The 21,181-nt window shown below is 43.0% G+C and overlaps 1 protein-coding gene across 1 annotated transcript in view; it reads right to left on the bottom strand.

Annotated features, from left to right (window-relative positions):
- DNAJC10 (DnaJ heat shock protein family (Hsp40) member C10) overlaps positions 1 to 20,603 on the bottom strand; it is a 28,411-nt gene extending 7,808 nt beyond the window's left edge. Inside the window, exons 1-12 of the mRNA XM_069985189.1 lie at positions 20,510 to 20,603; positions 17,434 to 17,760; positions 14,012 to 14,174; positions 11,019 to 11,069; positions 9,763 to 9,845; positions 9,537 to 9,668; positions 9,280 to 9,373; positions 7,207 to 7,284; positions 4,964 to 5,007; positions 4,163 to 4,300; positions 3,985 to 4,074; positions 1,905 to 2,018 (exon numbers count right to left, since the gene is read on the bottom strand). Of these exons, the coding sequence (XP_069841290.1) occupies positions 1,905 to 2,018; positions 3,985 to 4,074; positions 4,163 to 4,300; positions 4,964 to 5,007; positions 7,207 to 7,284; positions 9,280 to 9,373; positions 9,537 to 9,668; positions 9,763 to 9,845; positions 11,019 to 11,069; positions 14,012 to 14,174; positions 17,434 to 17,628 (1,182 nt within the window). The 5' untranslated portion in view covers positions 17,629 to 17,760; positions 20,510 to 20,603. The remainder of the gene's footprint in view (positions 1 to 1,904; positions 2,019 to 3,984; positions 4,075 to 4,162; positions 4,301 to 4,963; positions 5,008 to 7,206; positions 7,285 to 9,279; positions 9,374 to 9,536; positions 9,669 to 9,762; positions 9,846 to 11,018; positions 11,070 to 14,011; positions 14,175 to 17,433; positions 17,761 to 20,509) is intronic.
- Between the last annotated feature and the right edge of the window lie 578 nt (positions 20,604 to 21,181).

Raw genomic sequence — 21,181 nt, 5'->3', positions numbered from 1 at the left:
AGTGACAGCCTGCTCAGCCAATCACTGGTGAGACATGTATGTCACACTGGACCTAAAGATGATGCAGGAAAGGTAAGTGTAGCCTGTTTGTTATGTTCTGCACCAGGGCAGCAAGATATTAAAAGTTACATTTCAGCAGAATACCCCTTTAACCCTATGCGCTAAATAAAGACAGCCGAGTGCTGTACTTCTCTTTCTTGTCCTGCCAATACACAACTCCAAACAGGGGGGACATAGGGCCCCTGTACTTATGATCGGTAGAGGTCCCAGTGGCCAAACAGTCACCGATCCGTCACTCATCCGCTATCCTCTGAATAGGAGATGAGTGTCTGTCCTGGGCAAACCCCCTTAAAGTCATGTTGTATCCCATTCTACTTGGCAGTAAAAGGGTTAATACTAGGGCTGGGCGGTATACCGTCAAAATACCGATACCGTCTGTGGCGTCGGTTAACCGACCTCAACTCTGCCAGGACGGTATCTGCGGTATTTCCCCCCTCCCTCCTCCTCCTCCTCACCCTGCGGCCGCATGCTCTGCTCCCCTCTGTTAATCTTCCTGAGGAGGAAGGCTGGAGATCTGACAGGCTGCGCACAGGCGTGCTGTGTGCTCAGCGCTGCTGCTGCTGCCAGGCGGCTCACTCACTTCTCCTAGCTTCTCTGGAAGCTACACAGTGTGCCCTGCCCCCACCTTTCCCGTACATACAATTGGTGTCAGGTATGGGTCGGCACATCCTCCCCCCACCGGGCACCGCACTCTGTCCCCGCACAGGAATCCTCGGCGTCCCGTTATCTTTTGGCAGTGTTGAAAGCAGCCATGTGTGACGATCTGCCGGTGATGCTGCCGGCAGATATATGTGCTGCAACACTGAGTGATGGGGGGCAGACGATTCCTTCCTGTGCGGGGGGGAGGGGGGGGGGAGAGAGAGAGAGAGCAGTGCCCGGTGGAGCATGGAGGTGCCGACTTATACCTGACCCCTGCAACAACAGTATGTGCGGGAGAGGGGGGGTCAGAACAGCACGTGACAGTGACTGGGGGTACATATCAGATAGATGTAGACAGACAGATAGGAGATAGATGGAAAGATACATAGGAGATAGATAGATACATAGATAGACATCTATCTCCTATCTATCTATCTATCTATCTATCTATCTATCTATCTATCTCCTATCTATCTATGTATCTATCTCTATCTATCTATCTATTATCTCCTATCTATGTATCTATCTATGTATCTGTCTCCTATCTATCTCTCTCGCCTATTATCTATCTATCTATCTATATACACACACACTGTATAAAAATATATATATATATATATATATATATATGTTTATATGTATGTATGTATATATATATATATATATATATATATATATATATATATATAGATAGATAGATAGATAGATAGATATAGCAAAAAATATAGGCAGCACACTAATTGAACTGTGGGTGCCAGCAGACGTAAAAAATCAGCTAGTAAAAAATACTCTGATGGTAATACAAACGTGAAAACGTGAATTTATTCCATATAACAATGTGCAGCAAACTTCACAAGTAATATACGTTTTGGCATCTCCTATTCCCATTTTCAAGTGGCACTAGGAGATGCCAAAATGTTGTGTATTACTTATGAAGTTTGCTGCACATTGTTATATGGAATAAATTCACGTTTGTATTACCATCGGAAAATGGGGTTTTCAAAAGGGGTGTGGCTTTTAAAAGGGGCGTGCCATAATCGTTCAATTTATCGTTACTGCGGCTACATGTACGATAAACCGCGATATTGATTTAGGCCATTATCGCCCAGCCCTAGTTAATACCAATCTGTGAATACTACTGGGAAAAAAAAAACATGACAGTATAAATAAACAAAACAAAAACTACTAATATGCAGGTCACTTACCTGGACATGATCCCCACGCAATAAAACATTGAGCTTCTTGAATTCTGGGAGATAGAGCTCTCGGTCATGTCCGTAAGTAAAGAATATAAGCCATCGATGATAAGTTAACCTGTCCTTAAAGGAGGAAAAATCCCATCAGACGTTTGTCTTATATTATGCAATGTACAATACAACAAATATGGAATTATTGTCAATTAAACCTAAAAAAAAAAAAATGTCTACAATCTGTCGCAGAATTACAGAATTTTAGTTTTCTTGGCAAGACATAAAATGGAAAGGACAACTGTTACGGTGGTACCATACTCCTACACAACTGGTTAAAATCTATCCAGATGTCTCAGATAGATGCTGGAGAGGAGTGCTCCTTCAAATTTTATGGACTTGCCCAAAGATTCAACCCTACTGGCAAGCGTTTAAAGATTTAATTGAGGGTATCTTACCTGGCCATATAGTGCAAAAGCACCATCCCTAGTGCTTTTGTGTATTGGGTTTGATTGTATTCCATACCCATACCGCCCTTTAACATGCTAACTTTTCATATTGGGGAAGTTGGTTGTAACTCGCCATTGGAAAGACCCTACCCCGCCCTCCTTAGAGGAAGTGGTGGTGGCAACGAACACCACATTTGTATATGAACATAGTATTCAAGCCTAAATGGACACAGTCTAGGCCTTATACAGTACTTTAGCATTACTATATAATGAGTAGAGGTCAAGGCCCCATTGTCTCTCCTAGACTGGTCCTAGACTGGTCTTGGAGACCGTTGACGACTGATATAGAGACTTTAGCTGGGCTCTATTTTAATATTGAAGGTTTGCGGAATACTGGGGTTTCTTTGATTCCAGTTTAAGGTTTTTGTTTGTGTTTTGATACCAAAGACTAGTTATTTGCCAATGTACATAGCTAAATTTCTCTATGTTCTCAGCTTTACAGATTATCTTGACTTCTGTTGTATTACTGTATTTTCAAAATGTAAAATCCCAATAAAAACTATTAAAACTTAAAATGGAAAGGACAATGCAAATGTGAACAGGGCCTGACACTATAATACTGTATTTCCAATGCAAATCTCTGTGATTCATATACACTTCATGTATATATAGCATGCTTGTTCCCAGGCAGCTGCTCCTCTGTGTGTTTCGCAATATGTCTGTCCGTCCAGGATAAAGACACCTACACATTAAATCTCCTCTTCCAAGATAGCAATATTGTTTTTTCTTTGCATAAAGGACTTAATACACTATAGGCATAAGCAATTTAATACAGAGGGGGCCTATTTAAATTCTTCCTATTGGGGCCTATAGCAGTTAAAGGCTACAAACACTGTTGCATTATTTTTTTCCCATTGTTTATTTGATTCCAGAATGCAAAATGAAGCAACTTTCTAAATAGTCTTCATTAAAAATTTCCTACCATTTAACTGCTAGTTAGAGAAACATAGGAAATGTATCCAACAGATTTTCTGCTCTCTCAGACTTGGTGATAGAAACAGAGAGGAGGCGAATTACACACTAGTTTAGATTGTGGACAGAACGGAGAAAATCCTTGAGGGGCAGCTCACACAGGCTGGACAAAGAGAGGAAAGCAGATACAAGGCAGTCTGCAAGGCGGAATCATATAGGCTGTGTATAAGTACAGAGCTCACACAGCAATCTGCAGTGGCTGTAGAAGAGAAACTAAGAAAAACTGTAATAAAGTTTTGCACCATAATGCATACACATCAATACTATAAAAAAATTTATATCCATAGCCAATAAGAGCATACAATTAAGGAAACAGGTTTTGCCAACTTTCATTTCAGGTTGAGGATAGCCTGAAGATAGCGTATAACCTATTCTTTTCTTCTCAATGACTGAACTATTAATTAGTCTAATAGTCCATTTACACAGGAAGATTATCTGACAGATTATCTGACAAAGATTTGAAGCCAAAGCCAGAAACAGACTATAAACAGAGATCAGGTCATAAAGGAAAGCCTGAGATTTCTCCTCTTTTCAAATCCATTTCTGGCTTTGGCTTCAAATCTTTGGCAGATAATCTTTCTGTGTAAATGGACCCTTAGCGATGTGCCTCAGCTTACCTTCAAGCCATCTGGAGAAAGCATCTCCAAATCTGGAAGATGATCCATCACCTCTTTGTAGATTTCTCTGGCGTCTAATGAATTAAAATACTAAAAGAAGACAAAACAAGAAGAGCGTTAATATATAAAAATATCTAGACGTTCAATTAAAAGTAAACAGTAGTGAAATATTAGTTACCAGAACGCCACTCTTCTCTTTGTTCCCAAGATTAGCTCCAGGTGGAAAGTAAGCTGTGGTGCCTGAGGTGATTTCTAGATTATCACAGAGGTCGGCTTGAGTGGTACAGTCCATCCATCCCACACTCACCAGTCCATCCTAAGTCACAAAAAAGCAAGATTTTGGCAGCACAATAAAAAGGTGGTAATATATTTATAGTGAATGTTAGGTAATTCACATCCCAAACTGCTTTCACTGTTAGATAGCTGTTAGGACAAGGAGACACATGGTACCTTTCATATATCTATCTGTGCTTCCATTGCATAGAAAAATGCTTTAATTCAGAGAGGAGTTTCCAAGACTATGAACTGCTGCAATGCCTGCTTGTACTCCCTTTTACTTTAATCACTAGTTAAACAGGCTTGAGGGGGTCAGAAAGCCCTTGATTTAAAGATAGGTGTGTGGCCCAGCAGGGGACTTGAATCTATAGGCCACTTTTTGCATATCCCGTGGATATGCCATATGTATCCCAGATGGGTATACCTCTTTAACTTATCCCCTATCCACAGAATTGGGGGGTAAGTGTATAACAGCAGGGGGAGTTCTGACTTCTGGGATCCCCTAGAAAAGAGTGCCATTCATATGTGAGCAGTTCCACTCTATTTAATGTCTATAGAAGCTACCAAAGAAAGACGGACAGCAGACAGTCAATGAGTGGCCTAGTAACACAGACGCACCACTGCAGCTTCATTCTGAAAAAAGCCACAGCATCCCTTCATATACATTGCTTCACACACTATTAAAACTTTGTAACTCACTTACCAACATGCCGGCAAGTTTTAACCGTGTCTGTGAGGACAAGCAGTCTGGAATAAAGGAAGGAGACTTGTTCAGAACACTGGATATGTCATACATTCTAATAACACCTGTAGACCTTACTGAAATTATTATATATAGTGTATAGGTCTAATTAAATTATTACAAACACTGTTCCCGGATGAGCACATCAACACAAATCAAGTGAACAAAAGATATTTTTCTTTTATTTCATTTCTTAAGCCTGAAAATAACTCCCTGGCATTAATATATAACCCAATATATGGCAATACTGCAAAAAAAATCTGCTCCCAGATTACCGCAGCCATTCCTCCTTCCCTAATTTGTTGCCAGAATCACCATGTTTTCCAGTGTGTACGATCCCACAGGACCAGAGCAGAAGTTGGGCAGACCACGTACAATGACAATTGGTGCCATCATTATTGGAAAAGCAGAGCACTCTGCAGCCTGCTATTCTCCTGAATACTCAGACTCCGATGATAAAACCTATTAGCAAGTGTCGGTGTAACAGGTGGGCTTTACATAGCAGCCACTTATTTCACATTTGTGAGAAACTGCATTTCAGCGAGCATGAATGCATGGGAGTAATGCTGGGTTTACACGTAACGATAATTGGCCCGATCATACGATTAACGATGTCGGAGTAACGATTTTTTTTTCATAACGATGAGCGTTTAGACGGTACGATATATCGTAGGGAAAAATCGTTTTGCGATCGCGCGCCCGCAGCCTGGCCCGCCTGCAGCCCGGCCCCCCCGCTCAACCGCAGCCCCGATCGCCACTCCGATCGACCCCCCCCCACCCCCCACTGCCGCGAGCATACATTACCTGCTCCGCGTAGCAGGTCTTCGAAATCCCCGGCTCCCCTCTTCAGCGCATTGATTGACTGAAGAGATGAGCCGGGAATTTCAAACGGCTCCTCTTCAGCCAATCAGTGCTCCTCTTCGGCACTGATTGGCTGAAGAAGAGCTGTTTGAAATTCCCGGCTCCCCTCTTCAGCCAATCAATGCACGGCAGCACTGATTGGCTGAAGAGGGGAGGGGAATTTCAAACGGCTCCTCTTCAGCCAATCAGTGCTGCGGTGCATTGATTGGCTGAAGAGGGGAGGCGGGAATTTCAAACGGCTCTTCTTCAGCCAATCAGTGGATTTCGGAGACCTGCTACGCGGAGCAGGTAACGTATGCTCATGGCCGGGGCGGTGGGGGCGATCGGAGCGGCGGCGGCAGGGGTGGCGATCAGAGCGGCGGCGGGGGTGGCAATCAGAGCGGCGGCGGCGATCGGGGGTGGCGGCGATCGACCCGGTGCAGGGGGCTGCGGATAAGCGGGGGGCTGGGCTGCGAGCAGGGGGCTGGGCTGCGAGCAGGGGGCTGGGCTGCGAGTGGCCGGACTTTTGCGCGACAACTGTTTACACAAAACGATTGGGGAATTTTTTGCGAACCACGATTTAAGAACAGGATAAAAGATCAAAATGAAGGATCTCTCGCTCGTCGTTCGATCGTTATCATGCAAATTCGAACGATAATCGTTTCGTGTAAACCCAGCATTAGGGTCCATTTACACAGACAGATTATCTGACAGATTATCTGCCAAAGATTTGAAGCCAAAGCCAGGAATGGATTTGAAAAGAGGAGAAATCTCAGGCTTTCCTTTATGACCTAATCTCTGTTTATAGTCTGTTTCTGGCGTTGGCTTCAAATCTTTGGCAGATAATCTTTCTGTGTAAATGGACCCTTAGGCAGCTGACAGAGGAGCCAGGGCATGGCAAAGCAGAGTAAGGAGCTGAGCAAGTAGCTGTAATGTGTCCCCAGCGATCACAGATATAAGTATAGTAGGAATAGGAGAGAGTCGGCACATCGGAGGTCCAATGTGCAAAGTTTCTGATGAAGAGGGCCCCTCCCCCTCAAAAGACGCTCTGTAAATAAACACGTCTTGCATTTTATGCACATCTTTTATTTGATGGGGATTCCTGATCCGCCGTGGAGCGCCTGCATCTTCAATAAACTTTGTGCATTGGACCACCGATGTTCCGGCTCTCTCCTGATTGCCACAGTAAATCTGTCCGGATCCTTGAAAGGGCAGCAGGCAACTATCCATTGATACTACTAAAAATTATAAACTTTTTTTCTTTTTTTTTTTAAACAATTATATAAACAAATATGAAAAAATTAGGTCTCAAGTGTGAACACCTAGAGATATCTGCTGCATACTGTATGGGGCGATTCAGTTACCTCCACTGTCAGCGCAGAATGTGATCAGCCAGCCAACCCCTGACGCAAAGGAATTCTCAAGCGAGCTTCGGAAATTACCTGATACAAACGGGAAAAATATTTACAGTGTGAATATCAGCACAGAAAAAACAGTCTGTCTAAAGAAAGATTGTAAACGCTCTTTTGGAATGCTCTGACTGCATCTTGAATGTATTAGATTACTACTTAATGTGTACCTGTCACTTAGGATAACCTTTCACAGGTCACTTGTAGATATTTATGTGTGTATGTATTAGCAGGAAATAAATATCTCTCCTTTTTGCCTATGTACATTGTGTAAAATAAGATTGGAAGGCATCGGAGCTAGCACTCCGCACTAGTTGTTGCTGACAGCGTCTGTCAGTTGCTAAAAGAAGCAGTCACCTGCTCTATACATGCTTAAAGGGAGTTTCCAGGCTTAGCTTACCATGTCTGTTTTCTTCTACAAAGAGCACCTCTCCTTTCCTTAATTTTTTTAAATATGTTTTATTGGATTTTTTTTAACGTTTCACATTTAGTAGAGATGTACTTGTATGGAGAACATATATCCATCAAAAGGGTTGGTACATAACTGAATTAAGACAACTCCACATGCAGAATACAAATTCAAAAGAAGAGAACATCGTATTGGATGTAGTCTTGCACCTCAGTTCTATTGAAGTGAATGGAGCTGAATTGTAATACCACACACAACCTGAGGGCAAGGGCGGTGCTGTTTTTGCAAGAAAATAGTTGTATTTTTTTCTAATCTTGAATAACCTTTTTAATGCCACTGTGGGTCATTAAGGGGTTTCAGAGGGAACCCACCCTTAAAAGAGTTATCCAGCGCACCAAAAACATGGCCTCTTTTCCCCTTCTCTTGTCTCCAGATTGGTTGGTGTTTTAAACAAAGTTCCATTGAAGTAAATGGAGCTTAATAGCAAACCACACATGACCTGGAGACAAGAGAGGGGGAAAAGTGGCCATGTTTTTGTAGCGCTGGATAACCCCTTTAAATCCTGATAGCAGTCACAGTTTTGTGTTACCAATACATAGCTCCTAATTCCCTGTATCGAGAGACTCAAAGTTGAATTCCGGAGGATGAAAGAACTAACATGCTCTCACCTCCCCCACTCCGGCACTGATGCTGTCATCCCGCAGCACCGGTCGTCGGCTGCTTCCTGGTAATAGAGTGAACCTGGTACGTGATGTGCCAGGCCCGCTCAGCCAGTCAGCGGCCGTAGCGGGGTCCCACCTCAGTCGCTGACTGGCTCAGCGGGCCTGAAATGGCACTTCCCAGGTCCACTTTATTACCAGGAAGCGGCCCGGGGACTGGAGCTGCGGGATGACAGCATCAGTGCTGGACTGGGGGAGGTGAGAGCATGTTACTTTTTTTATCCTCCCTTTCATCTCTCCCCTGCACTCTGCCAAAAATCACCCAGCACGGAATTCTCCTTTACCTATACCGGGGATTTTGAGCTATGTATTGCAGCGTCTGGGATCAGAGCGGCGGATTACCAGCATCAGTGCTGGGGCGGGGGGAGGTGAGACCATGTTATTTCTTTTATCCTACCTCCTCCCCGGCAGTCTGCCAAAAATTACCCCAGCCCGGAGTTCTTCTGTAAAGGGGTACTCAAAGTTAAGTTACTAATCTCCTACAGGATAGGGAAAACGTGTCACATCACAGAAGGTCCGATCATTGCAATTTTCTGGCATAAGGCAGTGTCTTGTTTGAATTGAGTGGTGGATCACTGCCACTCCATTATCTATGGAGTGCCAAAAATGGACAAGAAGCTCCAGCCACAATGAATGGGTGGCAGCTTGCATATGCAAATTGATGCTTCTTTTAAAAGAAGATTCTACTCCCAGGTCTTAAGATTGTGGGGGTCCCTAGTAAGCCCCCCCCCCCCCCCGAAAGAATTTCCTATTTCAACTCTGTATCTAAACTAAGTTGGATAAATAATCAACTGCCATAAGAAATCAATGAGAACAGGCCATAAACATGATAATAAAATCAGGAGATAGACTTCAGATCTAGTTTAGCAGCTTGGTTATTGTCATCTGTTGTATCCTTACCTGCCCATAGCTCTGTTACTGCACTTGACACATATTTCATTGCAAAATTCACCAAATTCTCTCTTGATCGGTCCCCAAAGTACTTGACTGGATTCTGTAAATCACAAGCACAAAAACACTGCAAACAGGCATTCGGGGTGGAGTTTAGGCTTCCTCTAACACTATATTATCAGTACACTGAACGCACTCCGCACAAATGCCAAAACTTTAAGCTCAGATAATTTGTGTGTAATGAACCTGTAAGGTTAGAGACTCACAATTCCAGCTTTAAAGATATAGAGACTCGGATAACTATTGATCCCCCGACTTCTACAAAGCATCCTTTCATCTCTGCAGTTGACAGCGCCAATTCGGATAAGTCCATCCATTTCTTTAGCAAATTCTCTCCACTGCAAAATGAAATCATAAAAAGGTTATCAAGAGACTCTACTCTTAAAAGGGAGATAATATGAGAAATAAAATACAATAAGTAGGTTAACTTACCGTTGGTGCAAGGTCATGACAATGAGAACATCCGGGCGAATAGAAATTAACAAACCAAACTTCTCCTGAGTTTACAGCTCCATCTACAGAACACAGAGGAGTCAATGGTAAACGTCTTGAGAACTATTTTGTAGGTATACCAGTATCAGGGAAGGTGATCTCTACTGTCCTAGAAAATCAAAGCCTTAAAGAGAACCTTTTACCAAGACAATGTTATCTAAGAACTAAGAAGATTGATATATATCTTTGTGGGAAAGATTCAGTATAACTTGTAACATGTTGACTGCAATCCCTGCTCATTCTGTGTTAAGAAGTCCAGTGGGTGGTGTCACTGAATGGACTGGAATCTTTAGCCTGGAAACATCAGAGATTTCAATCAATAATTTAAAAGTTATAATAAATCTATTCCCATAAAACTATATATAAATCTGCTTAGCTCCTTTTGCTCTATAACACAATGCTGATAGCTTGGGTAGCATTTTCATGGTGACAGGTTCCCTTTAAGGCCCTATTGCACAAAGCGATTATAGGCCGTATTTCTCCAATTTTCGGCCATTACGGCCATGCACGACGTTGGCTGATCGTTGTCTTTCAACATGTTGAAAGACTAATGACTAGGACAGTCACTATCTCCTATGGGCTCCCCAGATGATCTAAAATTGCCCCCCCCCCCAACTTACCCGCTTGCTGTCAGCGTGCGTAATAGCGCCAAGGAATGAGGAGCAAGCGAGCTCTGATCTGACAGGTCAGCATTTGCTTGCTCCTGCTGATCGCTCTGTGTAACAGGGGCTTTACTATCATTTGTGGTGACTTTTGAAATGTCATCAGACTTATCGAAAGTCACTGATCGCAACAGGTCTCAGGATCCAGCCGAGGGGAGTAAAGTCTCTTCCAGCTGTGAATCAAATCTGACTATTACTTCATTACAGTCTATTAAACAAAAGACTGCTCCCCTCTCTGGCCAACAGGCGTACTGCTATGCTCTCTCTCCGGCTGCATCTGGGGATCACAGCCTGAGACTCAGTGCGATCAGTAACTTGTCTGTAATGCTTTAAGTCATATTGCAATAGGTTTAGATTTGGGTCTTGTTTTGGACCATCTCCATGGTAAGAGAAAAACCCTTGTATAACTTTATCCTACAATCATACCTTCATCCATCTGTCCCCAGCTCCATACAGCACAATGGAGGGATGGTTTCCTATAAGGAGTGACCACCTGTAAAGCGTTAAGTAAGTAGAAATACACTGCACACTTACCAAATTCAGTTTTATCCAAAGTGAAAATTTCAGGGTCATCGTCATAAATACCTAAAAGGAAGGATAAAACAAAACATAGGTATAGAAGGTATTCTTTGTGTTTCCATCCATCATTGGTGCAGTGGTTGTTCACAGGCAGGTGCTTTGTACAAGCTTGAAGACCAGCATTGTTTAGAGCAGCATATAAAAGGGGAGATGCTAACATATAGTGATATAACCTTGTATGATTTGGGTCACCCATTTATTGTTGTAATATTGCCCCAATAATGTGCTGGGTCCTTAATGTTCACTATGAGAAACAAAGTCACGGATGACCCTTTACCTATCGCAGAATGACCCATAGAGAAACATTAGGGTTGCATTACAGTCTTCCTGTGGTTTTTAGCATGAAACAAGGACAAGATTTGCCCACTTGAAGGGGTATTCCCATCTGGAACATTTATGGCATAAAAGTCTGATAGAGGAGGCTGCCACCTCTGGGATCTGTGATCTCCGGATGAAAGACCCCGCCAGTCTGGCCTGTATGTGGCAGCTGGGATGCTGGCTATTATATATATATATATATATATATATATATATATATATATATATATATAGCTTTATGGCTGTCCTCAAGCAAAATAGGCCTGGTTTCTGGGCCTGTGTACGGGAAGATGAGAAGATACTGCATCATTTTAGGTGGAATTTCTCTGTATTTTTATGTTTGCCACAAGCACCAGGGTACTCTGAATTTTCATTTGTGATGTATTTGAAAAGCCCTCTAGTATTTATCAGCTGCTGTATGTCTTGCAGGAAGTGGTGCATTCTTTTTTTAAGTCTGAGACAGTGCTCTATTTCTGAGGGGATTTCTATGGGGATTCGGTGCTGCCCTGGACAGCTCCTATCATGGACAGAGGTGGCAGCAGAGAGCACTGTGTCAGACTGGAAAGAATACACCACTTCCTACAAGGCATACAGTAGCTGATAAGTATTGGAGGAATTGAGGATTTTTTTTAGACTAGAAGTAAATCACAAATCTATACAACTTTCGGACACCAGCCAATTTACCTCTAACCCCTGTAGCCAGATGCAAATCCCCTTGGGTCAGATACAACCCCTCCATACCAGATACCACCCCCGTTGCAGCCAGATACCGGCTGTAACCCTCCCACACACACCCGTAGCCAGATACAAGACCTCATAAAGCCAGATACCTTCCCCTGAAGCCAGAGACAAGTTCCCTTGGAGCCATATACCTCCCCCTCTTGCAGCCAGATACATGTCTACTTGTAGGTTAATAAATGTCCCCTTTGCAGCCAGGGTTGGGTGGGACCTTCTGCACCTTGCCATGGGAGGCTGGGGTCTGAGCTGTAACTGATGATCAATCAGTTACGTTCCTGAGGCACATGTGTGAACCTGGTCTGAAAGAGATTTACCAGGGAAAGCTGAGTGATTGTCAATGCACAGGATATGCCATTATTCCCTGGAAAACCGCTTTAAAATGGCGGTTCTTCTCCAGACAGCCCCCTCTCTGTTGTACACCTGCTATGTGGCAGAATAAAGGTTGGTTTGTGTATTAAGAGTTTAAGCTCTTGCGGTAGGAACTCTACACATGTAGCTTGTGTTACCATGAAATGCTTTGCGGTGTTCATGATAACACTGGTGACATCTGTATGGTACATTACAGTGCAAGTTCTTAGGAGTGGGGTATTGAAGTGTACATTAGATTGTAAGCTCTTCAGGGCAGTCACGTATTATATATTAGCCTGTGAGGAGAGCCTGTACGAGTCTGTGAGCTCATAGGAGCATAGATTGTCTTAAATATTAGATTATAAACTCTGTGAGCAGGACATGTACTGTAAATATTAGTTTGGAAAGGGCCCCATTACCAGATAGAATGTAAGCTCTTAGGAGCAGGCCATGTACTGTATATTGGATGTATATGTAATAATAATAATAATAATATTAATAATGTGCAGCATTTCTGTCTCTATCTTTCTTTTATTACAGGGTGAAATCTCCAGATCCTATATACGCTATATATATACAGCTGTATGCAGTAGGCCAGTCGTAATCCAGGGAGATCAGATCCGATTGCCACTTGTGGGGTCAGGAAGGAATTTCCCCCCCCCCCCTGATGTAGAACTCTCCGGGGGCTTTCTTCGCCTTCCTCTGGATCTTTAGGTCTGGTGACTCTCAGATCAGGATGGGTAGTGATGACTGCGGCACTTTTTGCGGTCTCCAGCAGACCTGAGTTACCGGATCTATTATTCATTAAAGGGCCGGTAATATTTCATTACGATGTTGCATATTGCTATTTTTAAGAATAAACAATTTTAACTTACGTTGGTGTTGCTTCGTTTTTATCTAGATTTCTATTTACTATATTGACCATGATCAGAGCGTTTGCTGCCTGAGTACAATAAACTGAGTTTAGATTATAATTATTCACAATAAATAAAATAAGGAATATTTTTAAGGTTTTTACTTTATGAATATTCTGATGTACAGATTAATACTAGTATCAAAAAAATACCTATAATATGACTAAACACAGGTAGTTCAATGGTTCACAGGTTTTATGGTGGGGGCAGTACAGATGGTGGTGGTATACCTGCGTACACCCCAGCAGTTTTTTTTTTTTTTTTTAAGCCTGCCATGTACCCTCTCAACCTGTGCTGCATACCCCCTGTGTAAGTTACTTATTTTCCCCATATTCTGGTTTTCATGACATTTATAGTAAATATCACACTGAATCGGCCTGTATTTTCACTCTCTAATATAAGGAGGTAAACCAGTCTAACAATGGAAGGGTTACTGAACTGTGACAGACAAGCTGCAATGAGCGGAGAGTTCCTCATCTACATCCTGCTGGGTAGGGGAGCATGACCGCTCTCTACACAGGGGAGCTACTTTTTCTAGTCTGGGATGTGTTAACAACAAGTAATATAGGGAGATTTGCATCCAGTAAGAAAAAGAAAGATCAAGAGTGAAAAGAAGGCCAGACACCATACCAAAGTCATATCGGTAGAAGCTCCAGCTCTCATAGTGGCCTCCTTGGTTCTCATCCAGCCCTTTCTCCCCATATTTATCATACTTCTTTCGCAGATCTTCGTCTTTTAACACTTCATAAGCTCGGTTTATTTTCAAAAATTTGTCGTGTGCACTCGGATCATTCTAGAAAGATCAGAAACAAATCATACATGTGCAACTATAAGGGTAACTATATAGATCAGACTATACCCAACACCCATCCACCATTATAATAATACTCCAAATACTGGCAGGAGTTGCAAAGCTGAAGATAAATGGCTACTTTAAACATAATAAACCAGCTGAGCAAACATTAAAAAAGCACAGCTACTTTTTTGCAAAAACAGCACCACACTTGTCCTCAGGTTGTGTGTGGTATTACAATTAAGCTTCAAACACTTGACTGGAAGCAAGCTGCAAAGCCCACAACCAAACTGAAGTCGAGAGTTGTGCTGTTTATGAAAGAAAGCAGATGTGTTTTTCTAAGCCTAAAAGCCCCCTTTAAGACTTTGTTCACACATGGGGGGAGATTTATCAAACTGGTGTAAAGTAGAACTGGCTCAGTTGCCCCTAGCAACCAATCAGATTCCACCTTTCATTTTCCAAAGAGTCTGTGAGGAAGGAAAGGTGGAATCTGATTGGTTGCTAGGGGCAACTGAGCCAGTTTCACTTTACACCATGTTTGATAAATCTCTGCTGCCACCTCAATCTGTGACAGGAACTGTCCAGAGAAGTGACAAATCCCCACAGAAAACCTCTACTGCTCTGAAAAGTTTTTAAGATTTTAAAAAACAAGTAATTTACAAATCTGTAAAACTTTCTGACACAGTTAAAAAAAATTTTTTTTTTGTATCAATGATCTCTTTAAAACTTTCATACTATAAGAACTGTCTAATGGAACAGAATCTAACAACTTTCATCATTCCCTATTAAAAGTACCCTGCAGCCATGATTAAGGGCCCTATTCCACCAGGCGATTATCGTTTGCATAATCGTTAACGATCTCAAACGACCGCTATTGCGAAAGACCTGAAAACATTCACTCATTTCCATGGAACGATAATCGTTACTTATGATCGTAATTGCGATCGTTTTTCTTCGCTATTTATTCGCTATCGCGTTCGTATCTATTGCGAACGACGTCTTATTTAATGCGAACGATTTGCGAACGAGCAACAATAAAAATAGGTCTAGGTCTTATAAAGCGATCAACGTTTTGTCGTTCGTTCGTTAATCGTTAACTGCATTTCAACCGAACGATTATCGTTTATATTCGAACGATTTAACGATAATCTGAACGATAATCGTCCGGTGGAATAGGGCCCTAAATCTGCACTTAAGAATAGCAGTGTGCGTAAGATGTAAATGTTGCAGTGAAATGATAGAATTAAATCACAAAGGGATTTGTTCAAATCCCGGGAAATGATGAAATGACCGTTTCATGATTTTCATTTCATGATTTTCCTAGGGATTTGATGAAATCACTGACCCCTTTCAGGGAAATGATGGAATGAACTCTATCATTTCCCACTGCAACATAGAATTTGCATACCGGATCGCCTCTCTGCTCCCCGTTCTGCACATTTCCCCTGCTACGCGCCTCCTGCTCCCCCGGCCTGTCCTCCCCGCTCCCCGTCTGCCCTGCGACATGCCTCCTGTTCCCCCGGCCTGTCCGCTCTGCTCCCCGTCCGCCCCAACGTGTGCGGCTCTGCTCCCCCCACATGTCTCCACCGCCATATGCCTGCTGGGATTTCCCATCCATCCCCTGCCGCTATATGCCTGCCGGGAGGTGTGCCGCTCTGCTCCACCGTCCGCCTTCGCAGGCATGATGGGAATTGTAGTTTTGCAACAGCTGGAGGGCCTGAGTGACACCTGTGCAATACTATCCATGCAACGTTAGACTTTTAGGTTATGTTCCCACTTTGTGAACATATCGGCCGCTAATAACAATCATGCTCATTATTAGCGCCTTTGTTCTGTTCCCGAAGTGGACACGTAGCCTTAACATTTCTAAATACAAAGTTGCAGCAATTCCCATTTCAGTCATTCCAGCATGTGACTGAGATGTGTAACCTCTGTGTAGGTCAGCAGGGTAATCTGTAACCATATCCTTATTACCAGGCAGTACAGGGATATATGACAACGTCCTTTATAAGAACATGATGTTACCACTCGGTTAAACATAAGCACAATAGGGACACGTGTAGAAGGGTGTAACATGCATTACAGAGCCAGCTAAGTGACATCACCACAAGCTCATATGTAAGAAAGGAACCTGCACAAGCTGGAAGATGATATTCATGGAAATATAATTCAAAGTGACATTTCCATGTTAGGAGGTTGTGCATGTGAAAGATAGAGGGTGCTACCTATCTGCAACAGCTTCTGGGTGTTCTGCAGCAAACATCTGCTATTTGCACAATACACACACAACCACATTTACATGGGCGGCAGCTGTAACAAGGCAAAAGTTAGCAGAGTGCTAGTCTGTAGGAAGCTGGTGAGTAGCACTGCCGTCTATTTAGATGGTAATGGGAGCTGGATTCCAACATCCTTTCCCACATTGCTAATTGCATTAAGGTTACAAACACAAACACACACACACCGTATACGCAGCAGATACGATGGTGCAGATTTGATGCTGTGTTCAGTTATTTAGATCTAATCTGCTGCGTATCGCAGCAGTAAATACGCTGCGTATACGGTGTGTGTGTGTGTTTGTACCCTAAAACAGGTTTGGTGCTTGGGTGTTACATTAGAGAAAACTCATCAGCTACACAAAGGGGTATAGCCTATAATGTGATACTGTATGCCTATGGTGCAGATTAAAGGGGTTGTTCTTTCAAATCAACTGGTACCAGAGATTTATAATTTAATTCTATTAAAAAATCCCAGGTCTTCCAGTACTTATCAGCTGCTGTATGTCCTGCAGGAAATTGTGTATACTTTCCAGTCTGACACAGTGCTCTCTGCTGCCACCTCTGTCCATGTCAGGAACTGTCCAGAGCAGCAGCAAATTCCCATAGAAAACGTCTCTTTTGTAATATGTTCTTAAAAACCTAATAAAAACATTGAACCAGAAAACCACTCCTGTTCTCCAGACTGAAAAAAAATACAACTTTCTGCAGGACATACAGCAGCTGATAAGTATAAGAAGAAGTAAATTATGGCAAATTTATGTCACCCTTTAAAGGTGCAAAAGCGCACTGGCGCAAACTGATAACAGCAACCAATCAAAGCTCAGAGTTCAGTTCCTGTAAAATGAAAGCTGAGCTGTGATTGGTTGCTGTGGGCAGTTTACACCAGTTTCTCTAACCCTTTGATAAATCTGGGCCTTTGTGCCTAAAGTAAGCCGACTGTTACAAAGTGACATTGTCTTTCAATGAAAGGGAACAATACTGACCTGATTTTTGTCAGGATGTAACTTTAGCGCTAACTTCTTAAAAGCTTGTCTAATTTCTCTGCTACTGGATGCCCTGGATATGCCCAGTAACCCGTAGTAGTCCTCATCCGTGCAGACCAGCAAGGCCAATGATAAGATGATACAGCACAGGACTAGACTCCGCAGGTTACCAGTTCTTGCAATTAAAGGATCCATCGTGTTTATATTATAATTCTAATGTGTCTGTGGCGGACAGTTTATTTGGGTTTGGATCTTAGTGATTTTTCATGACGGCGTCGTCTACTTCGGAGCACGACTGGTGCTGCTGCTGTGCGGATCCTTTGGGGGCTAAACATGGAGGGAAATAAAAATTGTGGATTAGATGCATTTTTTTAATTTGTGTGAAACACATTGCAGGTGCAGCTTAGTGCAGGGCTGGATTGTGTGACACTAATAGGATGCTTGCTTTATGGTACGTTTACACAGGAAGATTTATCTGACCAATTTTGGAAGCCAAAGTCAGGAATGGAAGAGAAGAGACAGGAAATCTCAGTCTTTCCTTTATGTCTTACACCCTGTTTATAGTCTGTTCCTGGCTTTGGCTTCAGAAATCTGTCAGATAAATCTCTCTGTGTAAACGCACCATTAGTCACACAACTGCGTCATCTTCACAATGTCAGCTGCGGCCATTCATGGTACACTAAGGGTCCATTTACACAGAAAGATTATCTGACAGGTTATCTGCCAAAGATTTGAAGCCAAAGCCAGGAATGGATTTGAAAAGAGGAGAAATCTCAGGCTTTCCTTTATGACCTGTTCTCTGTTTATAGTCTGTTCCTGGTTTTGGCTTCAAATCTTTGGCAGATAATCTTTCTGTGTAAATGGACCCTTATACTGCTATATGACATGGGATAGTTAGTGGCCAGCTGATGCTACCAATCAAAGAGATTTGGCCATTTGCCATAAGGAACTTCCCATATGCTGGTAATCCTATGACAAATGGAGGGGTGAGCAGCTGCTGGATACAGCATACCCCACCATGACCGCTCACCCACTGACATGACTGTAATACTCCCATTTCTATAACTATATACAGGTCGGATCAGTACTCCTCGCTTAGCCAGAGATTATAACTATGTTATCCTTAAAGTAAATAGATCATAATACCCATGCGACACTATTGTATTTGATTTGCCTACCTATGTATACACATCAGCTCAATGGGCAGGGACTTTGCATATGACCAGCACCCAGCACAGTGTTTTCCCAGGAACCAGAGGCTACTTCTCAGAAGGTGACTGTAAGGGATCATGTAATGGCTAATATTACTGAATTCTGCCTTCCTTTAAAGGTGTTAGATCAGATAGTCAGGACGGATGGGATATACATCTCTTTACTCTACATGTATTTCCCCACTTTAAATGTCAGTGTGTGATATAATATGAGGCCTGTGTTTCCCACAATAGATAGGCTGTAACTTCTGTCTAAGTTTGGATACAGCTCTGTATATTAGGGGCAATACATGTAAGAGATGTACATGTAAGAGATGTATATGCCATTACTTCCTGACTATCTGATCTATATGAACATTATTTGCATACGTATTTATTATTTGCATTGTATTCTATTGTTTTTAACTAATAAAGAGAAAATTTTTAACATTAACTAGTCTCATTTGCTTATTGTATAACATTCTATGATAGAGACAGTGATGGGGTATAAGGGTCATATCACGACATTATATATATCCAGGTGGAATTATAAAATGTAATGTATGCAGCAACAAATCTGTACAATCTGGGGTGACTGTGCCGTTGTTGGAAATCCACTGTTATGAATACTTACTACTCTGCGTTAGGGTACATGCACACTATTAGAGATAAGCGAACCGGGTTCGGGTTCGAGTCCAACCCGAACGTTCAGCATTTGATTAGCGGTGGCTGATAAAGTTGGATAAAGCTCTAAGGTTGTCTGGAAAACATGGATACAGCCAATGACTATATCCATGATTTCCACATAGCCTTAGGGCTTTATCCAAGTTCAGCAGCCACTGCTAATCACATGCCGAAAGATCGGGTTCGGATCGACTCCAGCATGTTCCAGGTTCGCTCATCTCTACACACTATGGATTTTATGCAGAGACTTCCAGCGGATTCCGCTAGGCGTCCTCCGCTTGAAGTTCCGCCCGTCTCATAGACGCAATAATATTTGCCGGCAAATTCCACCGTCCGCCCAAATAATTGCCACGCCTATGCCCAGCGCTCCATTGCAACTTGGGGCTTTACAGTGTAATAGCATAAAAAAAGTGCAGTTTACCATGAAAATCAATAGGACCAGGGTTGTTGTTATTGATAACATAACTTGATATGTCATCAGGCATGTCAAAAGTTATTGATCACAACGGATCAGGAGATATTGGTGGGGAAAGAGCGCAATCCACTCTGTATCTCCTGATTGGCCAATTCCAACAATGTAAGTTTATGAGGCTACGCTGTCAGAATTAGTGAGCAGCCATGGAGCGGATGGCACTGTCGCCCTGGCTATATCTCCCAATGGTAGCGGGTCTCAATGTTGAAACTTGCTGCGATCAATAACTTTTCACATGTCAAAAGTGAAATAAGCCATGTTTGGACAATCCCTTTAAGGATCCATTCACACATAAAGAATCAGATAACAATGTAACTAAATGATGGAACACAGCATCAGATCCTGTATGTGTGCAGGGACCCCAAGTGTCAGATGGCAGGGGGCCCCAGATCAAGACTCTGTAAAGAGGAGATGCCTTGGAATATCCCTTTAAATAATAGTGCAGATGTTGAGTGGCTACTGCAGGGGTAGGGAACCTTGGCTCTTCAGCTGTTGCAAAACTACAACTCCCATCATGTTTTGCAAAGCTAAAGCTTTGGCTGTCCAGGCATGATGGGAGTTGTAGTTTTGCAACAGTTCCCTACCCCTGCAGTACTGTAGCATTACAGCAACCAACAACATTGCTTTGTATAATAGTAGTCACTGGGACAGTAATGAAAGTAGTGAGTACATTGATGCGGGATGTCAGTGATGTAATGATCCCCGACACACACACAGCAGTGCTCCTTACCTCCAGTCCTGAGCCGGCACAGCAGCGTGAGATAAGCCGGAAGCGGCCGTACACAGCAGGATGACGCTCAGGGCTGTGACGCCGCACACTCTCGGCCCCGCCCACCTCCGTATTCAGAAGCCTCCGCCGCACAGGATTGTGGGCCCCGGGCGGGGCTCGTGTCCTGGCGCGCGCTGATTGGCCAGTAGAGTTCTACTGCAGACTCGTCTCGGCACAGCTGCTGGTTGTCATAGCGACCGGAGGCGACACGTAGCTGGAGTATCCGGGTGTGCGGCCGTACCAGCATTTATACATTCCGTTTAATTTTCATTCTACACTTTTTTTTTTTTTTTAACAATGACATTCATTGCAGATCTAGTTGTACTTTTCTATAGCATCAGTGGTTACAAAACTACAACTCCCAGCATGCTCCATTAGCCATTGCCTTTAACCCCTTAAAGGGAACCTGTCACCCCCCATGTCGGGGTGACAGGCTCCCGACCCCCGTTAGAGCCCCCTATACTCACCTAATCTAGGTGGAAAAACAGAGCGCTGGACTCTCCTGTCATTCTCTATGAGCGTTGGACTCATCTCTCAGCGCGCGCGCCGGGCTGCAGCGGCTGAGATCTTCATCACCCGACCGGATCCAGAAGCGGGACCCGGCGGGATTAGGTGAGTATAGGGGGCTCTAAC

This window comes from Dendropsophus ebraccatus, chromosome 9 (assembly GCF_027789765.1).
Source record: "Dendropsophus ebraccatus isolate aDenEbr1 chromosome 9, aDenEbr1.pat, whole genome shotgun sequence".
Classification (NCBI taxonomy): domain Eukaryota; kingdom Metazoa; phylum Chordata; class Amphibia; order Anura; family Hylidae; genus Dendropsophus; species Dendropsophus ebraccatus.
Note: the sequence above shows the minus strand (reverse complement) of the source record. Positions and strands in the feature narration are given on the sequence as shown.